The sequence below is a fragment of the Vidua macroura genome, chromosome 1 (genome assembly GCF_024509145.1).
Source record: "Vidua macroura isolate BioBank_ID:100142 chromosome 1, ASM2450914v1, whole genome shotgun sequence".
NCBI classification, from domain to species: Eukaryota; Metazoa; Chordata; class Aves; order Passeriformes; family Viduidae; genus Vidua; species Vidua macroura.
The window spans coordinates 142,701,127-142,725,486 of NC_071571.1; the positions used below are offsets into that span (position 1 = coordinate 142,701,127).

General features: G+C 40.8%; 1 protein-coding gene across 2 annotated transcripts in view; it reads right to left on the reverse strand.

Annotated features, from left to right (window-relative positions):
• TMEM65 (transmembrane protein 65) overlaps positions 1-20,230 on the reverse strand; it is a 30,923-nt gene extending 10,693 nt beyond the window's left edge. Inside the window, exons 1-2 of one of the 2 annotated variants that reach the window (XM_053987385.1) lie at positions 19,800-20,230; positions 16,860-17,099 (exon numbers count right to left, since the gene is read on the reverse strand). In XM_053987385.1, coding sequence (XP_053843360.1) covers positions 16,860-17,099; positions 19,800-20,118 — 559 coding nt within the window. In that variant the 5' untranslated portion in view covers positions 20,119-20,230. The remainder of the gene's footprint in view (positions 1-16,859; positions 17,100-19,799) is intronic. The other variant, XM_053987394.1, reaches the window with a different exon arrangement.
• Positions 20,231-24,360: the final 4,130 nt, after the last annotated feature.

The window sequence follows — 24,360 nt, forward strand, 5'->3', positions numbered from 1 at the left end:
TGTGATCAGAGATGCTGGGCAGAATGCAGCAGCAAGTTACTCATTTAACAGCGGCGAGGGAAAAAAACCTAGCTACTTTTTTAGGTTTCTCTTGAGCATTTCTTAATGTAGATATTGAGCATAAAACCTCCTATTTAAAACAGAAAAAAATAATTCCCTAAATATTTTCCAATATTATGAACCCTGAGATTAGTTGCTTCCATACTTCTGCTGAGGTAACTTCTACAGATAAAGGTTAAAAATGACAAAACATGGAACCTACAACACTCGAGTATTCAAATTGTACTTGGGAAGACAAGTACATGGAAAGACAATGCTGCAAACACAGAGTGTGATTAATTTGAGCCTATGTCTGAGCACTGCAGACCAGAGTGAGAATTCTTGCATCCAAGTCTCTCTTATATTCAAAGCTATTTTAAGGAAGAAACAAAAATATTCACTTAAAGTACCTTTGAGGAAAAAACGTTAGATCATAATACCAGTATTCAGCCAACCAGGACACTGACTTCCAAAACAATTTCACTAATTGAAGGACTTTAACACTTCCAAGCTCTAGCAGTTACTGAAGAGGTGCTTCCTCCCTCTGCCCAATATAAACACTACCTAAGCTCTACAAACACCAGATGTACTTACCATGCAAATGGGACAAGTATAGCCCAAATACTACAGAAATAAAGATTACTTTGCTCTCCTCTAGAAAATGCCAAGGAATCCACAGATTCAAAGCTCAGGCTGGAAGAGGAACATGGTAAACAGAAGGGGCCCCTGTGAGAGTCAATCTTCTGAAGCCTTGAGTATTGACAGCAAGAAAACTTCAGACCAAAATTTTCAGTGTGTTCAGGGTGAATGGGACTGGGGACGGGACCGACTTTCATATGGTCTCCTGTTCTCACGGCTTAAGCAGATCTTTTACAGAAGAACAGACAGAGAAAGAACTATCTGTACACACCAGTACTGCCCTTTGGGCAGTCTCTTCTCAGAGACAGTAAATTTCCACAACACTGGGGAAAACCGGAGCCACCATGAAACAAAGAGATTAGCTGAGGCCAGTGTTTCCAAAAGCTCCAGATGCCCTGAGGGTGGCCAGGCAACCTGAGTCAACACTGCCACATTCCTGATGAAGCTTCCCTAAACTCATTTGCTCCATCCTGCTGAATGCCAGGGAGAGAATAAAAACCCCAAACCGAACACAAGCACAGGAGGTCACAGAGTGCTGCCCTCCATGGCTTTCTGCTCTGATAGGAAGCCCTCACACCAACCACTGTGGTTCCTGGGCTTCCTGTGGCACTGCCACTGAAACCACCCTTGCTGCAGTGCCCATCTAGTTTCTAGATCTAGGTCTCCATATAAAGGATTTTGTGATAAGAAACTGTAACAATATAAACACATTTCCAGGAAACACTCTACCTCTGAGAAAGACATCTTTTCATAGTTTTCCCTGATTATGACAGCCAGTTAGATTAGATAATTTCAATCTATTTTGGGTATCAATACAGAATACAAAAGACTATTCAGCTTGTCACAAAATATTACAAAGCTCTAGAACATCAGCTCCCTGGATTTAACTACAACTGAGTTTGATAGCACCTGTCAGTCTACACAATTACACTCTACTCAGTCTAGCTAGACTGCTATTAAAAAAAGCTAAAAACCCCAGTGAATATTTGATTTTCAGAAACTTAGCACCAAAAGGAAGAATTAAGGGTGTTTGGTAGAAGGAAAAAGAAATAAAAATGTCTTGTGTCTAGGCATAACAAGAGTTCCACGTTACAATAACTAGAAAGAACATCAGCTCCTCCTTCTGAACATACACCAAGGACTACCTTGGGATGTTTCTAAAAGAAGGGAGGCTGGGGGATGCTACTTCAAGGTTAGAGGAAAGACAAGTCAGTGAAAGATAGAGGGAAATACCAGGGGATCAAATATAAACAAAAATTACTTAATCATTGATATAATCTGTTTCAGTAGCATGGGATTCCTGCTAAATAGGCATTTCATCAAGCAGTCCTTCAACACTATCAGGACAGAAGTTGCAAGAGAGTCACTGGGGACAGCATGGTGGCACCATGCTCTGGGGACCAGACTGCTCCTGATCAGCCATAGGGAGCTCATGCCAGTAATGGCATCTTCCTACTGCACATGCAAGAACTTTATTTTATAAAAGAGAGTCTTGTAAACTCATGTGGAAGCATGTCTGGTTTACAGCTTCCCTCATCATCAAGATAAAAATTGATCTGTGAAAACAATCTGTGATTACACATATTAATGAGACAGGGAGAAGTCAGCCAGATGAAGTTCAGTAACTGGTGCTGGTGAGCCCTGCGCATGGTCTGGACAGGGCAGCTCCCTCTCTGCCTGAGCCAGGACAGAGCCCGAGAGAGCATCTCATTCCCCCAGTACAGAGCAGGGCCAAGTCAGACCAGGGGGCTCAGGAGCTTCTCACATGGTACCTGCAGGACCAGGCTCATGGGAAAAGCTGTCCCATCTGGAGCACCAAAACAAAGCTTTAAAGAACAAAGGCAACTTCTCTGACAACTGATGCTCTGCCTCTGCCAGGTACAGAGCACTGCCCACTGCAGGAAAGCTCAGCTCTACTTGCAGAGGCCAAAGATTGGTCTAAAGCTGGGACATGAGAAAGGAAAAAAAAATTAAAGCAGAAAAAAACGCCCAACCACTGTGGCATGAAAGCCAAAAACCTTTTTACAGAATCACTTCCACTATCACCTTTTTAAAGCATAACATACGTTAAAATTCTGCAAGATATGAAAGCACTGAGAGCCAAAAAATTTCTTAAAACAAATTTTTTAAAACTCTAGATAGCAAAATGTATTTCAGCATAGGGTATCCGTAGGAAGTTGTTCTGACTATTTGAATTTTCGAGTCTCAGCAAAAAATGAGAATAAAAATATTCAGAGAGTACAGCAAAGGAAAAACAAAAATCTAAATTGCAAAACCCTCTTTAAAGAGCTCAATTCAGTCAGAATCAAATGATTCAGAGTTTAAATGTCTGGAGAAAAAAGAAACCAACTCTAAAGTACTCCAGAATTGCATTTCACGATGGCCATTCACCAGCTCATCCTGCATCACAGCACTCAGTAAAGACACAGAATTCATCTTATTGCAGAAGGAATAAAATGAAATGGTGGAGTGAGGAATTGCTACTTTCTAACTGACATTCATTACCATAAATGAGGTTATAAACCAAGGTTCAAGTGCAATACATGTCACGAGCCCTGAATTAGCAAAGTCTGGGAAGCAGAAAAACATTTACTGCTTCTTAAATCTGTTCTTGATATTTTTAAAATTTATACTACCATCTTTTTCTCTATTAAAAAAAAATTAGGTAAAACAATAAAAAATTTAAAAATTTAAAAATTGTAATTTTAATATAAAATATTAAAAAAATATTTTTTAAAATAGTTAGAAACCGGGGGGTGGGGAGAGCATGGGGGTGAAGAAGTAAAATATAAAACCCTCAACATAAATAATACCAACATCCACAACTTGGTCCAAAATCAGCAAGTTAAAGCCACTCTGCCAATTGTAGCCAAGTACTTGCAATTTAGTTTTAGAATTATTATTCTTAGCTGACAAACTAACCACAACTGACTAACAGGTAATGGGAGTGCATTTATTAAAAAAAAAAACAATCAAAACCCAGCAAGTTGTCATCACCAGTTTCTGAATTATCAATTTTTTAAGAACTGGCATTCTTTAGGCACATGCAAGCCTAAAGGCATGTATTATGTTTGATCTAAATTGCAGCTAACACCACTATAAAATTTTATAGCTAAGTCTGCTACTGTCACCCAGGGGCAGGAAACACTAACACTGAATGCAGGTACTACTGCCAGAGCTACCCTAGGAAAATACTTGCTTTGGCTGAGTATTGCCATATCTGAGAGAAAAATATGAGAAGTGTTTTATAGATTTTTAAATAGTGACTGAATTGCTTAAATTAATTATTAAACAATGAGTATCAAGAAGAGGAATACAATAAATATTAATAATCTAGATCTATTATAACATCATTTTAGGCTCCAAATGCATGCAATCTAGAAGTTACAGAGGGTTTTGTCTTGAATTCATCAATCTGTTTCCTCCAAAAAGCCTGTCCAGATCATTTCAGCTAATCCTTCAGACACATCACTGAAACTGCAAAAACATTACTTACACAGAACAAGAAATCAGAACAATTGTTGTGTCTACCAAAAAGATGTACTTTGCACATGAGTTCATGAGAGGATCTATACAACCAAAATTCTGGACTGGAGCCTAAAAACGAGCTGTGTTATTACTTTGTTCAGAGATGGATCCTCAAAAGCAATTTCTGACTCTGATGTACGAGCTCATTAATAGAATAAACTCATAAGGCACCTCCTCATTATCCTTTTTTCTTCCTCTGCTCTTCCTCAATGTTTTCACCAAAACTGCAATCTAGCAAAATTGAAAAATCTTGTCCCATTGATCTTCAGTTGGGTTCCCTTAGTATTCCAGACGGGGAAACAATTCATGAGTTGACATGAAAAGAAAAATTCTGCATCATTTGTTATAACTTACAAGTGGTTTCCTGTTACTACAGCAATTAAGGCATGAAAGGAGGCTGACTTGTGCAGTGCTAAATATAAACCTGGCTGTCAGCCTCTTCAGTCACATGCCCAGCAGAGGGAAAGCTGGGCAAAGCTCTGGCACAAACAGACAGAGAGGGTGACAGAAATTTCTCTACTACACTGGAGAAGGTAACTGTGCAGAATATTTGTTTGGACATAAATAGAAATAGGACAGGTTTTTTTAATATTCCCTGTAACGAGAATTACACAGCAATCATGTTGCATCACCCTCCCTGAAAAACCTTGAAGTAGCAGGAGAGTATCACCTTTATTTGAAACTTTTGTTAGATCTACTGAACAAAGGGCTTGAACAAGCTTAGCAGGAATGCAGTGTGCTCCCTGGCCAATCAATTCCATTCAGAACAAACCCCAGTAGTGACTTCAGGCTTAGTTCACTCCTGTGATCCTCTATAGTGAGTATACAATACACTTATCCTATTATCCTTTCCAAAAATGAGGCTCAGCATTCATATCCTTTTAAAGATGCTTGACAAAACAGAGAGACCTAAGGTGGAAACCCCAACTGGAAATGTAGGAGAAAGCATGAAATGCAAACAGGTACCCAGAGGCTCAAATCACTGTTCTCATCATTAAGAAGGTTTTATCTTTGACCTAATCCCCATCTCCATCAGTGCCTTATAAATTTGAAGGTCAGCATTTCCACTCAAGTAGATTCATGCCAAAATAGTATTTGCAGTGGTTTGCTTAAAAAAGGTCTCAAACCACAGCTGGAAAAAAAAAATTAGACTTAAGATGCTTGCCTCGAAATTCAAGGGGGTTAATCAGCTAAAGTGATGACAACACAGAAAGGACTTGCAGCTTGTAACAGAGATGCAGCATAAGGACAGAAATAGAGTTTGAGCTGTCTCCTTTAGAGAGAAATAGAAAATATCAGAAAAACAGCTGAAGTGTTTGCATAAAAGTGCCAGGAATGTAGTCAAACTGATAGGAGAGCAAACAGGAACAATAATGAGATCGGTGTTCCAGAAGTAAATGGTTATATTATTATTTAATAATAATAATAAAAAAGGTGGTACTTGAGAGCTGCCAAGAAACAAACTTCCTATAGCAATTCCCTGACTGGAAAGAACCATCTTCAGAGTTAAAATTCTCTGCCTCAAAAAATGAAATACTCATCCTGCCAAGAGGAGGCTGGGTCTGCCTTGCCTCCTCACCCTCTCTATTTCAATGCTTGAGGACTGCAAGGAGTTCTTGGGAGTCAAAGGACAGACATCTCCCAGTGGCATAGCATTTTGGATCAATGAGTCTTTGCCTGGGATTATTAACAACCTCTCCACTAGATTTGGGAAAAGACCAGATGAGTCCTTCTGACTAACAGAGTGGAATTAGTGTCATCCAAATATACTCATTTTACTGTTTCAGAAGGTGAGGTTTTGGCATTTCTCTGTCAGTAAGTTTTTTTCTTGGGCCCCTCTCATTCAAGGGAGGGATTTAGCCATCATTTCATGGGTCTGCAGTTGAGCAGAGCACCAGCACAGCAAGAGTGCTGAACTGGAAACAAGACCATGGTATCTGTGCATGGTTATCAGAGTGCAATACATTCCTGTAAAAGGACAAGCAAAGCAATTCTGTGGGACACCACATAAGATTTGTTAATAAAAATTATCAGCACTCTGTGCACAATCAGAGATCTGATCTACTAGAGAACTTTCATCACCTTTAAATAGAGTTGTGTTAGGCAGCATTGATGTCTAAACATGAGAGCTCATGAAATATCTAGGGAGTTATATGTACAATATCCTTTATTCATTTATGTTCCCCCCAGGCCCTGCTTTAACAAGAAATCTGAAAAGCTGGCGAGAGACAAGCTTGTTTATTCTGCTTCTCCTCTCCCTTATGCCCTTTCCCATCCTGCACAAAGCTGTATTCCTTTCCCCAGGAAAGAAAGCCAGTGGGAAAGCGGTTTTAAGAACAGGGAGCAGCTTTGGCTTTCAAGGCCAGGTCTGATACCTGCAGCCAGCAGCAGAACACCTTAGAGGAGACAGCTCAGTGACAACAGCTTGTGCAGAACACAGGGGAACCAGAACACTCCCTCTTCTGCTGCCCTGGCACAAAACTGAGAGAGTGTAATAACACAAAGGGCTTGTGCCTCAGCCACAGCTGTGCTTCCCACAGCCCCTGGCACCAGCAGTACCTGCACTCAGACAGCAACAACCCTTCCCACAGCCACCACCACCTCAGGCAGCTGCAGCAGCACAGCAGCATCAGGCGGGGGGGGGGTGTGCTGGCTCGTAGAATATGTTTGGTGGGATGAATCTTTTCCTTTGAGAAAACTCGACTACAATCTTTACAGAGAGTTGAAGACAAACTGCTATTAAATCACATACCACTCAGTACCAGCCCTCTTGTAAGCAGAAAGTTCCGTTCCCTGCCTGAGCATGACCTTGGAAGCAAGTACAACTGCAGACATAAGCTTCTGTCTGAAATAACTTTAAATGCATGTGGAGTTTATTGCTTTTCATCTGTCTCAGATTTAATAAAGCAACCCAAAATAAGAGAGAGAGGACTGATAAACTTAATGATTGTCAAACATTTTGTTACAGATTCATACTAAGTGTAATGACATTCCTCCTAATTTTTCATTGCATAGGGGCATTAAAGACAAAACTATGAGCTGCCTTGAAGTCCTTAAGAATCTAACCATTCGTGTCAGCAAAAGGAACACCATAGGAAACCACTGACAATTTAAGTTCCAGCCATAAATTACACTCAAGTAATTTGTGCCTCTCTATATAAATGCCTAATGAATACAGAATGCAGTAGGAATGAAGTTATTCTTAACTCTTCACCTGCTGCTAGAGGTAGTGCAGTAAATTCATCACTTTGATACCCCCTTCCCTTCCCCATATAACTTAGCAAAACTTCATTTGAGAAAATAGTCTGACTCCCCCATCTGACTCCCTGCATAGTCAAAATCAGGCTGCAATGACCGCTGTCTCTGGCAAATAGCTGAAGGAATGATTAAAATATAAAAACAGATCAAATCACATGAAACTTCACCTTAAAATATTTTCTTTTACCTTTTATTTTATAAGATTATGAAATATCTACTGGGTTGTTATGCAGCTGCATTATGTAATAATTTATTCTGCACGTGAATTTTAAGTTCTAATAAAAAACTCACTTTGTTCACAAAAATTATCTGAAATATTTTGAAAGTTTTGCAAATAAAGTTACAGAAGGAAGAAGCAGAAGACAAAGGCTACTGTGTTCTACTCTTCCTAGAAGTGAACAGTTCTGATTAAGCTCACTTTTTGTTCTTTCAATCAATTGCCTTTATTCTGCAAAACAAAAAAAGGAACAGCCTTCTCCTGGTCAGTGTTTCTCCAGCCTCTGGCAAGCATGAGGCCTCTCTCAGGAGGATTCAATCGCAAGTGCTTCAGCTGCAGAGCCAATGCAAGCTTCAGTTCCTGTCACACCCCTGCAAGTGCCAGCTGTGCACACACTCCCTCGAAAGCTGCTTCAGGACCTCTGCTCTATGAAGAGCTACACATCTGGTCCATCTATTTAATCCCAATGCTTCTTCACCTTCCCAGAACGTACCCAATGCCAGTTTATGAAACACACAGTTTTGTTACTTAGGACAGTTTTTATTTTTCAACAAAAAACAAAACATATATCCCCTTTTCTGCTGACAGGTTTTTTTAACCTGTTCTTTCGTCACAACTTCACTGTAAGCAGGCAGCAGAATCCTGTGAGTGTTGAAATTACACCCTTCACCTCCAGTTCTCCTAATCAGCTTGAGAATTAGTGAAGTACAAACACAAATCCTCAGCTCAGAGTTTTCTGCATACAGAAGTCTGCTTTGTTTTCCACAGGAAAGGAAATATGGAATCTAATGTATTTAACACTTTTTCCCATAGCAATGGAAAGTATGCTGTGGCACTGCCCACCTCAGTGACATACTGCAATGCCACTGTTTACCGGAGATCTTAATGAAATATGCAACCCTGTAGCTTTTCACACTGTGCAATGGAGACTGATCACAGTGTGCCTCCAGCATCCTTCCCTCCCTCATTCTCTTCTCCCTCTGCTTCTCCAAAATATGTGCAATGTTTACACAGCCCCTTTTCCAGCAGCAAAGAAGGGGATGGATTCAGGCTGAGGTTGCTTTTTGCAGTGCTGAAGCAAAGTACTGTGTGATGTTGGGGGCAGCCACTCAGACCACCATGACTAATCCTGAATAGACAGCCAGAGGACGGGAGAGGAGAGACAGCTCCCTTCCTAGGCACGAGACAAATGTTACAAAAATATAATTGCAAGTAGTTGCCAAAACTGCAAAGATAACCTGGGAGATGAAACCAGTATTGCTCACTAGTGCAAGTCACGCGTGCCGTTAGCGACACAGAGATCCCAGAACAGACTCCTGCCTGAGGCACAAAAACCCTCCTGGCCCTTCCCATGAGAAAACAGAAAGGCAGAACCTTAGGTCAAATACAAAACTGCACCCTGAACTGATCTGAAGTCACATTGTTACTGCAAGGGGTGATTTGATACTTTTCCTCCTGTTTCTAAATTCCCTCCTGATCACATATTTGGGACTTCTCCTTTATTCTGGCACTTGTTCTCAGTCAGGTACACAGCCAGGCCCAGAGAAGACCTCCAGAGGGACCATGGGAAGCAGAATTGAGACTTTCATACCCAGAGGTTTTTTGGGACAGGGAAAGAATACTCTTTACAACAACACAGGTGAAGCCAGCAGTAAATCCACACCCATATGGCCAAGTCACATCTACTACACATCACCTCATCCACAGCTCATCCAGGCCTGCTCTTACCCACTGTGGGAAACCCAGAGAATGCTTTTTCTCTATGGCTGGGAAAAGTAATTAAAGTGAGCTTTTTTTTTAAACTGAGCTTTTAACACAGGATCAGACATAAATCACAGTAAAACTCAGCCATAGTAATATGCAACTGCAAAAACTGATGTAAGCATGGAAAAGAGGTAGACACAATAGGTTCCTGAGATGTAATCCAACAGTGAAAACTTTACAAATCCAGACTTTTTTCTTTTCTTTTTGTAAACCAGATCCAATAAAAAAGTAAAAAACTTATAAAAGGTCACATATAATTCCCAGTAAGAACAGTCTTTTTCAGCCTGGGCCATTTGTGATTTATCAGAACTCAACTGCACATTGGTTTATTTCTTCTGTTCAGGGAAAGGGACACTGAATCAGAAGAAGTCTGTTGAATATTTGCAAGAGGAAAAGGTCACCAGGCTGATTATTTGTAACAGGACTGTCACTTTTGCCGCTACCTATTTACTTGATTTACTTTACTCCATAAAATAATATAAATAGATAATGAAATTGTGGAAGCAGTGGTGGATTTCAAGCTGTTCTCCCATCTCTTCTTTATGGTGAAAACCTTTATCAGACAATATGGCTGGAAATTGTTAAATCTCATTAGTGAGCAAAACAGTTAATTTTACATTTGTAACATCAAAGCTTTACTTGCACTTTGTGAAAATCAGCCTGTTACCAGAACTGAAGCAAAGAAACAACTGGATCAAGAGGTTATCTGTAATCTGAAAATACAAGCTGATGGTATTTGAAAGGGCAGCTGGCTAAAGAAATTGGTTTGTTCCATGCACATTTTTCTCCAGTCTTCCACAAAATTAAATAAAGCAAAAAACCACAGTTTCTCCCAATTCAGATTATTATGAAAGATGGAATAATATCCTCATGGAGACTGATGATTCATACCCTTAGTGTAAGATAAGTTACAGCAAACTGGCCAGCACTAAGGGATAGATCACTGCACAAAGTCAAACGCTATCAAGTGCAAATAATTTAAAAAGTTACTGTAACAGTACAATAACCAGAAACTGATAATGCCTAAAAGAAAAATGTAGCAGGTCAAAGTGCAGCAATTGTTGGCTCCCAGTAAGCATTTGGACCTGAGCTTTGTGGCAATACAAGTTTACATACAACAACACAACCCAAAGCAGAGACAGCTGTCCATGGCACAGACAAGAATCACACACCAGGGACCTTCTCCTAACCCTCCCCCAAGGCTTCTAAGAATGTTTTGGGAAGCCCAGACAACAGCTCCCACACTATCTCCAAGAAGTGAGCTTCAGGAACCTAAGGCCAGGCCACTCTGGACACTGTATTTGGCTCCTCTCAGTTGAAGTTGGTCTCACTGTAGAAATCTTTTCGTCTCAAACTTTTCCATTTTTCCTGAAATTAGAAACATTTTTCAAAGCTGTGTCCTTCCCCCAGGTCATGCAGGAGCCTTTCACCAGGATCACTGCCAAACAGTAAGGCATGTTTTAATTCTGGAAATGCCTAAAAGCCATGAAGTATTTTAACAGCATTAAGGAAAGGTTTTATCCCTACACACAAGCAGTAGGAGATAATAAAACAAACCACCTTCTTCTTATGGCTGCTTTAAGGACAGTTAATAGAGATAGGAGAGTTAATACAGAATATGATCCATCTCAAAATACAGGGTCTTAAATATGTTGCTATTTCCCTTTTCTATTATCTAAAGAAAATAATGTGATTTTAAAAAATTTACCTGTTAATATTTGCCAAAAGTATCTCAGTCTAAATAAAATTGAATAAGAACTCAAAAGATACCCAAAAATGAATGAATATTATGAGCCCACACATACAAAATGAAACTGGCAACTGATGCAGGAGAGAAGTATAGCAAGTATCACTATGTATTATGGCTGCTAGGGAAGGTATTTTATTAACAATTAGCATATAAATAGCTAAGAATCCTAAGCAAATGAACACTGGAAAAAAAACAGCTATGGTTTTATATTCCATAGTTTTGAATGAAACATGCACTCTGCTGGGTTGAAAAAAGTATTTTGTGGGCTTTGCCTTAAAATACTCCCCATGTTTCAGAGGAACCATGTGTTCAGGCATGAGTTAGTCACATCCCAAAAATTCTATGTTCATTCACTGTTAAAGGAAGTTCTCACACACAGCAACAAAACAGAAACAAAAAGGCATGCTTTCAGAATATCTGAAATATCACTGTGCTAATTTAAGGATAAAGTAGAAGGGAGGCACAAAGCAGCTCACGTATTCATGTCCAACTTTCCCCAAAATGAGACATTTTTGTAAAAAAATCTCAACAACAGCACAGGCACCCAAGACAGCTTCTTTAAGTACTCTGCTTGCATGATATATTTATTTTTCCATTTACTTGTTGTTTTTAGAAAGGATTTTTTTCTGGAGACAACAGATGCCTCTGTAGTTTCATATTTGGATTGATTAAATAATAAATGAGGCTGACTAAAGCTAAGAGCTTTCAGTTGAATGAGTCAGCTTTAAATAATTTCTTTCTTAGAGAAACGGCAGACTTCCTTTTCTTTTAATTGAGGTTACACACTAGAACCTCTGTGTTCACAGAATAAACATTATCTATTTCATTCGTGCCTGTTCCAGGGAGATCTAAATGTTTTGAATCTATCACTCTCAAGGGTTTAAGTTGCACTCTAAGTAAAAGCTGTATTTCAAGTGATCTTCGTAAAAAGCCCTGAATCAAAAGCAGCTTTTGTACTGGACAGGAGAGTTATTGGGAGACAGAGATTCCTTTTAGCTCTAAAATGTACTGTTTTACAAAAGACACAGCTGAAGAACAATGGCTTAAGAATCAGATTTTTTTTCTGATTCATTATATAAAAGATATTTGTGCATGATACATATTTTGTATTTATCAGGGGCTGAAACATATGCAAAAGAAAAAACAAATTTTAATTGGAGCAATCTTTTATTTTAATTGAAGCAATCTTATTTTACCTTTGGCAGGAAAGGGCAAAGGCAGCTAACTAAATAAATTTTTTTAGTAATCGTATCATTCCTGCATTATATTTGGACCTCATAATTTAATGCACATCACTTTCCAAGAAAAAAGCATAAGGTAGCTGATACTGACCTGCTTCAAAAAAATGAAGCTGCTGCATCATCTGAAATCTCTGGTCAAGTATTAACTTGACCAAGTATTAACTGCTGCACTATACTCTAGTATAGTGCAGCAGTTTCAAAAGACCTGTGCTTGCAACACCTTGGTCAAATTAAGCGTAAGTACCTGAAGTTGAGAATTGCTGAAATTCTTGAGACTGAAGGCTTTATATGAATACGAACAAAAACTGTGTACTTCTATTTCTTGCAGCAATACATGCCAAATGCATCAAAACAAGCATGCAGGAAGTCTGTCAAACTAGCAGCCTGCTGGCCTTATGCAATGCACATGTCAGCAAACACACTTTTCCATTTAGGTTTTTTCTACTGTACCAAATTCACTGGTCGTCTCTGGTGACTCTACCTCCTCTGCTGGCTTCTCCAGTGGTACCAGTGGTTTAGGATACCTTAATGCTACAACGAGTTTTCAAAAGCAAAACAGCAATCAGTCATTATTTAAAATCTTCCAATCAATACTGGAGCATCCACCAGCAAGAAAAGATCCTTTAGAAATATTAAGACTGGATTTCTGTGGGTTTTACACCAATTCCACTTGATTGTTTGCAGGGTTTTCTCTGCAAAAAAAAGTAAGAGAATGTTTCTGCATTTAAGCAGACTAGAACCTGCTTTAAGTTACGAGCAAGTAAAATTTCAGAATATGGAAGAAAACCAAACTACAACAGAAAAATCATGAACTTCAGAAAACATTACCTTTCTGCAGGTAGTTAAAAGGTAGACAGTTACAGTTGACATTTTCAGAGAGCAGTTTCAGAATAGTTTTACCAAGAGCGACCATGCACCAATTTTCTTGTTTATGACATTAAAACTTCAGCCCCTAAATTACCTAACAGTCTGGGTTTGAAGGGATTTAATTATCATCTAGTTCCAACCCCATGGGACACCTTCCACTAGACCCAGTTGCTTCAAGCCCCATCTAACCTGCATTTGTAGGAAAGGGGCACTCACAGCTTCTTTGGACAACTTATGCCAGTGTCTCACCACCCCCACAGTAAAGAATTTCTTCCTAACTGGAGAAAAGCTCTCCAGGCTGAACAGCCCAAACTTACTCAGCCCAGAGAAGCAGAGGGGCAGACACTGATCTCTTGTCTGTGGCAGACTCAAGGGAAAGGCCTGAAGTTGTGTCAGCAAAGGTTGAAGTTGGGTATTAGGAAAAAGTTTCACACCCAGAGGGTGGTTGGGCACTGGAACAGACTCTTTGGGGAAGTGGTCACAGCATCAATCCTCAAGAGCTCAAGAAGAGTTTGGGCAATGCTCTCAGGCACATGGTATGATCCTCGGGGGTGTGCTGTGCAAGGCCAGGACCTGGACTTGATGAATCTTATAGGTTCCTTTAAACTCAGGATAGTCTATGATTCTGTGATTCATGAGGTTCAGATGTTAATGAAAATGATCAATAGAGCCTCAGTAGCACTTTTCCTTCTGCACTCTGCCTTCATGAGAGAGCGCCAAGACTCTGGGCAGGAGGTGGGGGGTATATTAAAAAAAAAAAGTTTCAAAAGCAAAATGTAGCTCATCCTTCCATCTGAAACACAGTGTTTCTTTCACCACCTAGTATTTTTGACACAGCAGTGAGATTGGTAATAGTTCTGGCATAGACTGCAATGGTCCGAGAGCATAAAGGAACTCACAAAGGCAGGCTGGCAAGGGTTTGTCATGTTACCACCTTGACAGGGCACTTCAAACTTGTGAATTAGTCTGCCAGAAGACCTTTTCCCAGAATAGCAATCAAACACTAGAGTTAAAAAAATGTATTGACCTAGGTCACAGCAAGGGAGAGAGAAGTAGATGACACTGCTCCACACACAGCATGGCATTCACCTGCATGTGCTGGGTCTGTGAAGGAGAGAGGAAGAGAGAACTGTCCCCACCAGGTGCCACAGTGCCTGTCAAAGCTCAACAGCACGAACAGTTCCTGTTCTCCCAGTTCAGGAGGCTGAGGGCAGTGCTTACCACAAACCTCACACCTGCACTGTGAAATCACTCTTCAAACAAGACAAGTACTTCCAGAAGGATGGAATTATGCTTTGTTGTGTTAGCAGAGATTCAGTTCTAACAAAAAGAGGTGCTAAAATCCAAGCAGTCCTAAACCACCATGGCAGTGGTGAACAAACCAAACCAGTTTGCTCATATCAGCAAGAAGCATCTGACTCATTAAACAAAAGGGAATCTTTTTCACAGACTTGTTTAGAGTGTCTAAAAACCTCAGTGAAATCCACTCATCTGATGACACTACATCTTTTGAATTAACTTTTCTTTGTAAAGCTGTGGAACTAGAGGCACATAGGCTCAAACACTCCCTAAGCGATTCTAGTAAACTGGGGAGCTCATAAATTTAACACCAGAACATAAGCCAGTGAGGTTTCTTCTGATACCAAATGAGATTTCACCCAACAACAGCTAAAGCCTTGTGAATTCCCTGAGATTCTGCACCAGCTGTCAGCCCAACTGAATGCAAGGAGGTGGAGCCCTTTACCTGCACACTACGGTTTTGGTTTTTTTAAAACAAAAACAAGATAAAGTCACTACTACATATGAACAGTTTTCTATCAGAATGCCCCGTTTGGGTCATATTATTTATGTATCTCAGATTATCATGAATGGTATGACATCCCAGTGCCTTCAAACAGAATCTAGCTAGAAACTGCATTCTCCAAAACTTGCAAATTAAATTACAAAGCCAGTCAAGACTCACTGCTATGGTGTTTTTGCATGTTTTCCAGGTAATACACAACCTCACCAGGCAGAGGGAGAAGAAAATCTACTTCAAAAGACCTTTCATTTAGTGATCATTTCACAAAAGTCTTCTTCCACTTAAAATATAAAATGCAACTGGGTGCTTTAAAGGAATTGTGATCAATGTACACACATTATATACTAAAACCATCTATTTTACGTATCATATATGCACATACATATGTATTTTATGTGTATGTATAGAAAGATAGGAAAACAGGAATTGTTTTCCCATCTTTGCAACAAAAGATGGGAAAATAAAGGATTCTCTCACTGTCAAGACTGAGATTTCCTAGAGGCCCTAGATAATCACTATGTTAGTAATATTAATGAAAAGTAGTTAGATCTGGGCTCAAGAATATTGCAAAGCAGCCCATAAAAGACCAACAGTACCCTAGGAAGCAATAAAGACACAGCAAAATTGCCAAGTTTACTATTTCTTACTTAAAGTCAAACCCCTTAATATTTTCCCCCCTCATTACCAGGCTTGCTGCACTGCTTATAAGTGCATCTTTCATGAATCATCTCATATCATACACTGGAAACTAAAGGTAGAAACCCTAAATATAAGCTCCTTAAGAAAGAAGTTCCATCTTCTTCCTAGTGCCACTTTTGTCAATGGACTATTGCTATAGAAGGTCAGAAGCATTAAATCATTCTGCATATTTTCTGAAAGATTTTACACTTTCATCTCCATCATGCAAGAAAGAAACAAGAGAAATATGATTATCTGAAGCCTTGTTTACAGGGCACCACTTCTAGAAAAAGAAAGCAGGACTATTATATTTGAAATCAACCAGCCTACTTGCTACTTCAGCGCTCCTGTAACCATGAAAATAGAAATATACAAATTACTTGTATTCGATTCCACATGTATCGTCGCTATCTAGTGTGGCTGTGTGCAACTGACATGCTTACAAGAAACACAAGCTAAAATTTAAAAACTTTGTTTCAAAGCTCTTCCTGGGAAAATGGGACACTATTCATCTTTCCAAGGGAAAAAAAAAAAAATACTTAAAGACTTCAATGCAGAAGGAAAACTAAATCCAGATGAGAAAGGATTTGCAGCTGCCTTCAGGAAGAACAGCTCAGTGATGTTTTGACTAAATTTTAAGATAGTAAGATACAGATTATAGTCTAAATCAAGACAGTTTTCAAAATATTTTCTGAGAACTATTCTATCAAGACTCAGTTTCACAGTCTTCCCCCCAGCTTCTACTATGCAAAACGCATCTAAACTCAGGCTTTCAGCTCTCAGCCATCACATTCTCACAGACAGAGTTCTGTCTTCTGAAGCACTAAAACAAACAGCAGAATTTCAGTCAGTGTTTACTCATAAGCTAGGCTGCTTAACTGACCTCCTGTGCCCGGTATCTGGCTTATCCATGAACCTGCAGGTAATACAGGTGACAAGGTGATGGCAGACAGGAACATACTCACAAACCTCTCCCCACCTACAGTTTTCGTGACTACAGCACAAACAGATGTTTTAAGTTTCAAAAATTCTTCAGAGACTCACCTAACTTACAGGTAACAGCTACAGCTCACCTACCTGAGGACCGTCCTTCAGCGTAGCAGCCGCAGCAAAGGATGGGTTTCCCCGCAGCCTCTGCCATTAGCGGAGGCCACAGATAGTGTGTCCTGTCATATTTCGTGCTAGGGCAATTAGCTGGTGGAACTGCATCCTTCTGGTGGTAGGCCTGGGAATGGGCTGAGGAACTTGCCCCATTTGGTTCTTGATGTGCCCAGGTCTCCCCATATTGCTGACAGCCTCCCCTAGCTGATATGGGGTCTGTTAGGGCACAGAAGAGGTAGTGAAGGAAGAAGGTCAAAACTTAACCCAATAAGGACTGCGTTAAGAAGGGTATGGACTAACACCTCCCTTTCCATAAAGAATTATGAAAAGATCACAGGCACAAAACAAGCTTAAGCACAGCAGCAAAACTGCATAGGCATTTTCATGATTAAGGAGAGACTGATTTTTCAGATTCAAACAGAACATGGGAATTTACACAAGCAGTAAAGAAGAGAATTTGAAGGCTGCGTTTGGATCACTTTCATTGGAAATCAACACAAAACTACAACCGGGGACTTCAGCTAAAGAATCAGCTGCTGGGAGCTACAGCATGCTGCCAGTGAATAAGAGGATTGATAAGAAACCCAACATCTCTAAAACAGTTTTGTCTTGACCGAACTCACGATTTGTATAGATCAAAAGTGACACAAGTCAATCTAAGAAAGTACCTGGAAAGCAAGGCACAAATAGCTCTCCCCTCATCTGCTACTCACAACCTGCGTACCTATTCAGGTCATTGCTACACAGTCACCATTTCAACAGCAGGAAAGAGCAACCACACAAAATATTTCTAAATATAATAAAGCATTTTAAATACAGAATACAAACATCTAGCTCAGAAAAGTCTCTAATTTTCTTTCAAGTGTAGCCCTTCTATCCACCTTGTCGTCTTCTGGCACTCCACACTGTTAAGAGTGATGATACATATCCAACACCTCTCTGCCCTTCTTCACACAAAATCTGAATTCTTTCAATACCAATCCTCTACAGAAAACAGCTATGGGTAATAAATTCGAGATAGAGTTTTTCTCCAATTTCTATTTAACAGACTTACTAGAAGCCCTTTTCAGTTATGATTTTTCTTTTTTCATAACACATGAGGAAACAGAATTTCGTGTAGGTAAAAGCTGACAGCTGTTACCATGCTGCAGTCTGGTAAAAACATCCCATGAAGAGAGCTGGCTAATGGAAAGGGTTATCTACAAAAAAAAGTCTTATCAAGCTAGGTGGGCAGATCAAGAATCTGACTCCAAGGATGAGGTCTGATGGCACTACAACACTTTATGCAGCCCTTACCTATGAGGCTACTAAGCCCACAGCTAAGATTTTGCTGAAATAATCTCTCCAGCAAGATTAACGATTACAGTTTCAGGCACAAATGAATTGCAATTTCCACTAGTGGAATAAACTTAAAACCAACTAATAATCTCCCATGCAGTAAAATGTCTAAATGCAAACTTAATGTCTAAATGCTTTTGTTACTTTGCTTCTAAATTCTGAATCATCAGAAAGTCACAGCATTTTACACAACAGACTTTCACATTACACCTAACAGCATCTGAGCAACAAGATATTAAATACGACCACCTGTTGATTTATATCTGTATAAAATTGAGATGCTATACTGAAATTTTAAAGTCTTATTTTGATATCCACCACACAATCCTCCAGATACACAGTTCCATTCTGTTTAACCTGAGCAATAACTGATGAAACTCACACAAAAACCTCATGGCAAGAACCCTTCAGATGCTGAGAAGGAATTATTTGGGAAGAGTATTAGTTGTTAGTATTCAAAAGTTACTGTCAACTTACAGTTCAAAGCATTCTACTCTCTGCGTTGTAAAACAAATAAAACTGATTCACTGTCTGCAAAACAGAAGTGCTGCTGCTCCCAAAATGAGGTGTTTAAATGAACTACTCTCACTCTGACTAGAAACACTAGTGCAAGTGTGCTACAAACAAAATCAAAGAGATACCTGAAAGGGTTCTGTCTCTTCACAAAAGCCACACTTTTACAGCTGACCCTCAGATCTGGTCTCTGCCACCCTATTTTTTTTTCCAGACATCTACAGAGGAGCCACAAGACACAGAAATGCCCTTTCCAAGGACACGCTACTATCAAAGTCACAGAGGCCTAGATCAAATGCACACTGATCTCTTAAGTACCCGCTATCATCTTTGCTGCAATAGGGATTGTAAATTACAACTGAGGATCAGAACTAGAAGTAAGGAGGCTGTAATTAAGAGGATTTGGTTTTGTCAGCTTTTGATTTGTTTAAGGAACAGCATGAAGTTGGCAAGAACAGTTGGATCAGACTAGAAGGGTCACTATGAATTACTTTAATTGGCGTTGCATAGCTTTTTGTTCAGAGATACATCTGTAAACCTTCCCAGCACATACACATCTTCCCGAATGAGAACCGACACTTCCAAGAAGCAGCGCCGGCAGCGCTCCGTGCAGGGAAGTGTAACTCATGAATGAGCTCCCAGCGCAGCAGCAGCCCGGCGTCTCTTAAGAGGTCTGAAATCAATTTACTGCTGCCCTGGTGTCAGGCGGATTTTATGAGACACACTTTCCTACTCCCATTCCGAAAAATGGCCACCCGTGGCTCTCTGACACACCCGGTGAGATGACAGACCCACCGAGGATTTCCCACACTGGGCAAATTTAAGTTCCAAAGGTGCTGCGGATGCTTCTGGAAAGTAAATTTCAGGTCGTGTACCTCATTTATACCAATTACGCGAACACACAGGGGCGAGCGCTTCTCCATGCCTCCTCCTGCTGGAGTTTCCTAATCGCCCGAAGGAGTCGCTTGGCCGAGGGCGGGAGGACCCCCAAACTTCAGAGGCTCAGCCCCCGCTCCGGCCCGGCCCCCCCACCCCCAGCCGGGCTCGGGGTGGGTCGCGGCTCACCTTGGGCGATGGCGATGGACTCGAAGCGGTGGAGCTCCCGCAGCAGGCAGCTCCGCTCGGTGGAGTGCAGGCTATAGATGAAGTCGCGGGCCCCCTGCGCTGTGTTCAGCGCCTCCATCGGCTCCTTCCTGGGGTGGGTGCCGAGCGCCCGCGACCCCCGCGGGAGGAGCAGCCCCTCGGCACCGCCCCGCAGGCTGCCCGGGCGGCGGCGGCAGCAGCACCGCGGGCCCCGCAGCGAGCCCAGGCAGGACGAGGGGACGGCGGCGGGGCCCCCCGGCCGCCCCAGCAGCAGCGCCGCCCGGCCGAGCCACGCCGACATGGAGCCGGGGAAGGGCGCGGCGCTCGGGCCGCCAGAACCGCCCGCGGCCGAGTCGCCCGGGCCGCGCTCCCGCGGCTGCTCCGCCGGTGGGGCCGGGCGGTCCGCGCCAGGCACCGCCCCGCCGAGCTCCCGCCAGCAGCGGCAGCGGCGGCGGCAGCGCCGCCCCGCCCCGGACCGGCCCCAGCCCCAGCCCCGCTCCGCTCCGCTCGGGGAGCCTCGGCCGCAGGGAGGGGCCCGAGGGGCGGCCCCGCGCAGGCGCCCGCCCGGCCTCTCTGAGGGGAGCGGGCCGGCAGCACCCGCCGACCTCCGGGCGCCGGCCCCGGGCAGCGCTCCTTCCCAAAGCCTTCCCTTACACCCTCCGCTGTGGTGCCTGAGAGCTCACGGGGCTGCTCGCAGCGCCTGGCTCCAGCAGCTTAGCAGGGCAACAGAAATGAGGTTTCGCTTGTCTTTCCGTTTTCCAGGCCCTTGCCTTAGAGTATTGTGGTGTTGCATCATCCAGTTTTAGGTTAAGTACACTTCACTTGCATATAGCGGTTGTTTTCTTTTAAATTAATTGGCAGGTATTCTACCTGACACACCCGGAACAATTATTAAAAAAAAAAAAAAAAAAAAAAAAAAACCAAAAAAATCCAAACCAAACACATTAAGGACAGAATTTATATCTCGAGGGAACAAAGGTTGCTCTAAAATCAGGTTTGGTTTTAAACCTCTCTTAGCTTTGCTGCTACAAATACCATCCATTGTACAAATATCACAAATACCACCACAGTTCACTGCTTTGTCAAAACACTATATTCAAATTGTGTTAGATACTGTAATTAGACTGCAAAGAACCTACACAACTACAAGGAACTCACATATTTTATGCCTCGTTCATTTAATACAAAGGTGACTTCAGAAGGCACTCAGAATTTACTGCTATATCTCTAGCTCTTTAACACCAAAGGTAGCAGACCTATTTGATGTCCATCCAGGTGGTTTCCTCAGCCAGGGGGATCTGCTGCCTTCTTGGAGGAAGGCAAACAGAAAGTTTTAACTTTGCTGGACAAAGCATTTTCTTTCCATTTCTGTGGCTGCAGAGTTACCATTTGGTATAAAGACAAAGATCTCATGATAAACAGAGGTGCCTTACCTAGACTATGCATTCAAACCTATGGATGTTTACATATACTACATGTTCAGTACAGAAGGAGCAGAAAGTGAGTGCAGAAATATAGAAAATAAGTTGTAAAGGCCTGGACATATAATATTTTAATTCTCACCCTGTTAGTGAAATAGTGGAGATAGATAAGTGTAGGCTACTATTTTCGTTTAAGTGTATTTTCCCCATGCATCTAATAGAGCCTGCCTCTGAGAGGAAAAATTTTATTCAATTTATCTCTCTGTACACCCCTGACCCAAAGCCACTAAGCCTTTGATGGTGTTCAGAATTGTACTTATCTTCCCAATTGTTTCATTGAAAAAGTGGAATCTTCTGCTACTCTTTGGGCGACATATGGAAATCAGTAATAGTTTTCAATCCCAGAGAACTGTAACAACAATATTCATAAGTCTGTTCAAAAATGCTGTTAAAATTTTGGTAGCCATATCACTTTTACAGTAAAAATGCATGATTCCACATGGAAAGGCAGGACATGCAATGGGGCTACAAACACCTAAAAAAAAAGCCACATGAAAAATAAGGAAAAAAACAAACTTTCCAGAGGCCAAGCCTTTGATACTTCAATTAGATGTATTTCAGATTGCATTATATATTATATATGATTTTACATTCACACAGCTGGATTGCACCAGACTACAGAGACAGTGCAAAGAAGGAACACTGGCCTCTGGTAAGAAAAGAGACTTTATCCCTTTCCCACCACTGCAGCCTTCATCACACTGTTCAGATATTAAAAAAGGTGACTGCATCTGGATTATTCTTCAGGTGTTTTGACAAGACTCAAAACATTGCAGGTCTTTTCAGACACTGAAGCACAATGAGCAGGAAGTTTCTAGCATAGCCTTTAGGTATTTGCTGTATAGGAATATTCACTCTATAGAGAGGTGCAAGGACATTATTTAAGTAGACAATATACAATACTGTTTTGAAAATAAAAGTAATTACTTGTGTGTCAGGATTGAGATCAGGGATTAGCAGACAGTAAATTCTTGGCCATCAGTTGTGGTTTACACCTTTCCAAGCCTTTAAACTGCATTGAACAAATTGGAATAAAAATAGCATTGGAGAGACTATTCTGCAAGGACAGGAAATTGCCTAAATAACCTAATAGGTTTTTTCCATATTTTTTGTTGGAGCTTTTATTTTGTGAAAAAGGGAAATTGAAACCATTGGCTAAACTGACACTTCAATTAATCAGACTGTCTACTTAACTCTGTTCAGTGGGTAGTGTACAGTAACTTTCATTAGTCCCTGCCTCTCCAGCAGAGCTTGAGAACCTGCTGAAATCCATATTTCTCACAATGTTCTGAAAAATGCATAAGTTTCCCTGTATTTTTTAGGGTTTTTCCTGACAGCCTAATTTTTTCCTAATATGATTTATATTATGAGGGCCCAGACTAATAGAGATGGCTTATACACCAACTGACAGAACTATAAGGAAATTGTTAAAAATATTACACAGAAAGTTAGGTAAGTTCAGTCTTAAAAACTGGAAGGCAGTTTATGTAGAAAGCAGCAGAAAAATGCCAACCTTATTTAAGAGAATTCGCAGGGCTTTCTAGGGACTACAGAGCTGAGAGACAAGTCTTTTTGTGGATATTGGCAGGAAATACTTTGCAGCCCTCATCCTATATAAATAATGGGTGTACATTTAATAATTATATTCTTATGTGGTCGAGTAATAGAATATTAATGATGGAACTTTCTATTAAGGATGATTTCTCTGCCCATTTTAAAAGTGAATATTGTTAGCTAAGGTGAGACCAAGATTTAAAGGTTGATAATCAATAACATAAATTGCAACTATGCACAGTTTGTGTTTTACTAGTTAAGTACTATATTTTTATATAAAGTAATATATTTTTACCTATGCAGGTCAAAATTTCTGGGTAACTTGCAGATAAATAGCCCCAGAGAGTACAAGATACTTTTATTTTGCCTCACATTTCTGAAAAACAAGTGGCTCCTCTGGTCCTGCTAGCCCAGTTAGGGGCTGACCCTATAGTCCTTTGTGTGCTGACAGGTGGAAGAATCCACAGAGTATGAAACACAACTGCTCACTTAAAAAAGGAGCCCTGAAATATATTGACCATTTGCTAAAATTAAAAATTGTATATACAGTCTAAAATATTAATGTAAGACAAGTTTAGGAGGTTAAATTACCATTATTTATTGCAATAGTGCAAAAAAATGAGTAAGATCTTATCATTTAGGAATAAAAGAAGATTTTGCACCAGTCTTAGAATAATAATCATAGAATCACAGAATATCTTGGCTTGAAGGGACCTGAAAGACATCTCATTCCAACTCCCATGTCATGGGCAGGAATGTCATTCACTAGACCAGGCTGCTCAAGGCCCTATCCAACCTGGCATTTAAAACATCCAGGGATGGGGCATCCATAATTTCTCTGGGCAACCTGTTCCAGTGCCCCACCACCCTCTGAGTAAAGAGCTCTTTCCTGACATCTAATCTAAATCTTTCCTCTTTTAAAAGTTTAAAACCATTGCCCCTTTTCCTATCATGATCTGCCTCTGTAAAAAGTTGCTGTCCCAGCTTAAGAACTTAAAGAAGATCAAGTGCAGCCAGAGGATCTTTCTCACCATCACCAATTCCCTCCTTGTAGAGCTTTGTACAATCATATGCATTATAATATTGATAAACACTTATAAATTATTTTAAGACAATTTTTGGCTTAGACTCTACTGGTTTTATCTGGGACAGAGTTAAAGTTCTTCACAGTAACTGGTATGGGGCTGTGTTTGGGATTTGTGCTGAAAACTGTTGAAAACACAGGGATGCTTCAGTTACTGCTGAACAGTGCTTACACAGTGTCAAGATCCTTTCTGCTCTTCATCTTTCTTTTGTAAATAATTTCATGTCTTTAACATTCAGGAAGTGGAAGGCACAATGTGAAGTTTGAACAAACCTGAAGATCATGGTAGACAATCACTGAAGTAAGCTCCCTCTGGAACACTGTGCCTTGAAAGGGATAGTGAGTTTATTTGAATTATATGCATGGGGTTATCAAATACAAGATGTGAAGTTACACATATTCTGTCTAGTCTGCCTTTTAGGGT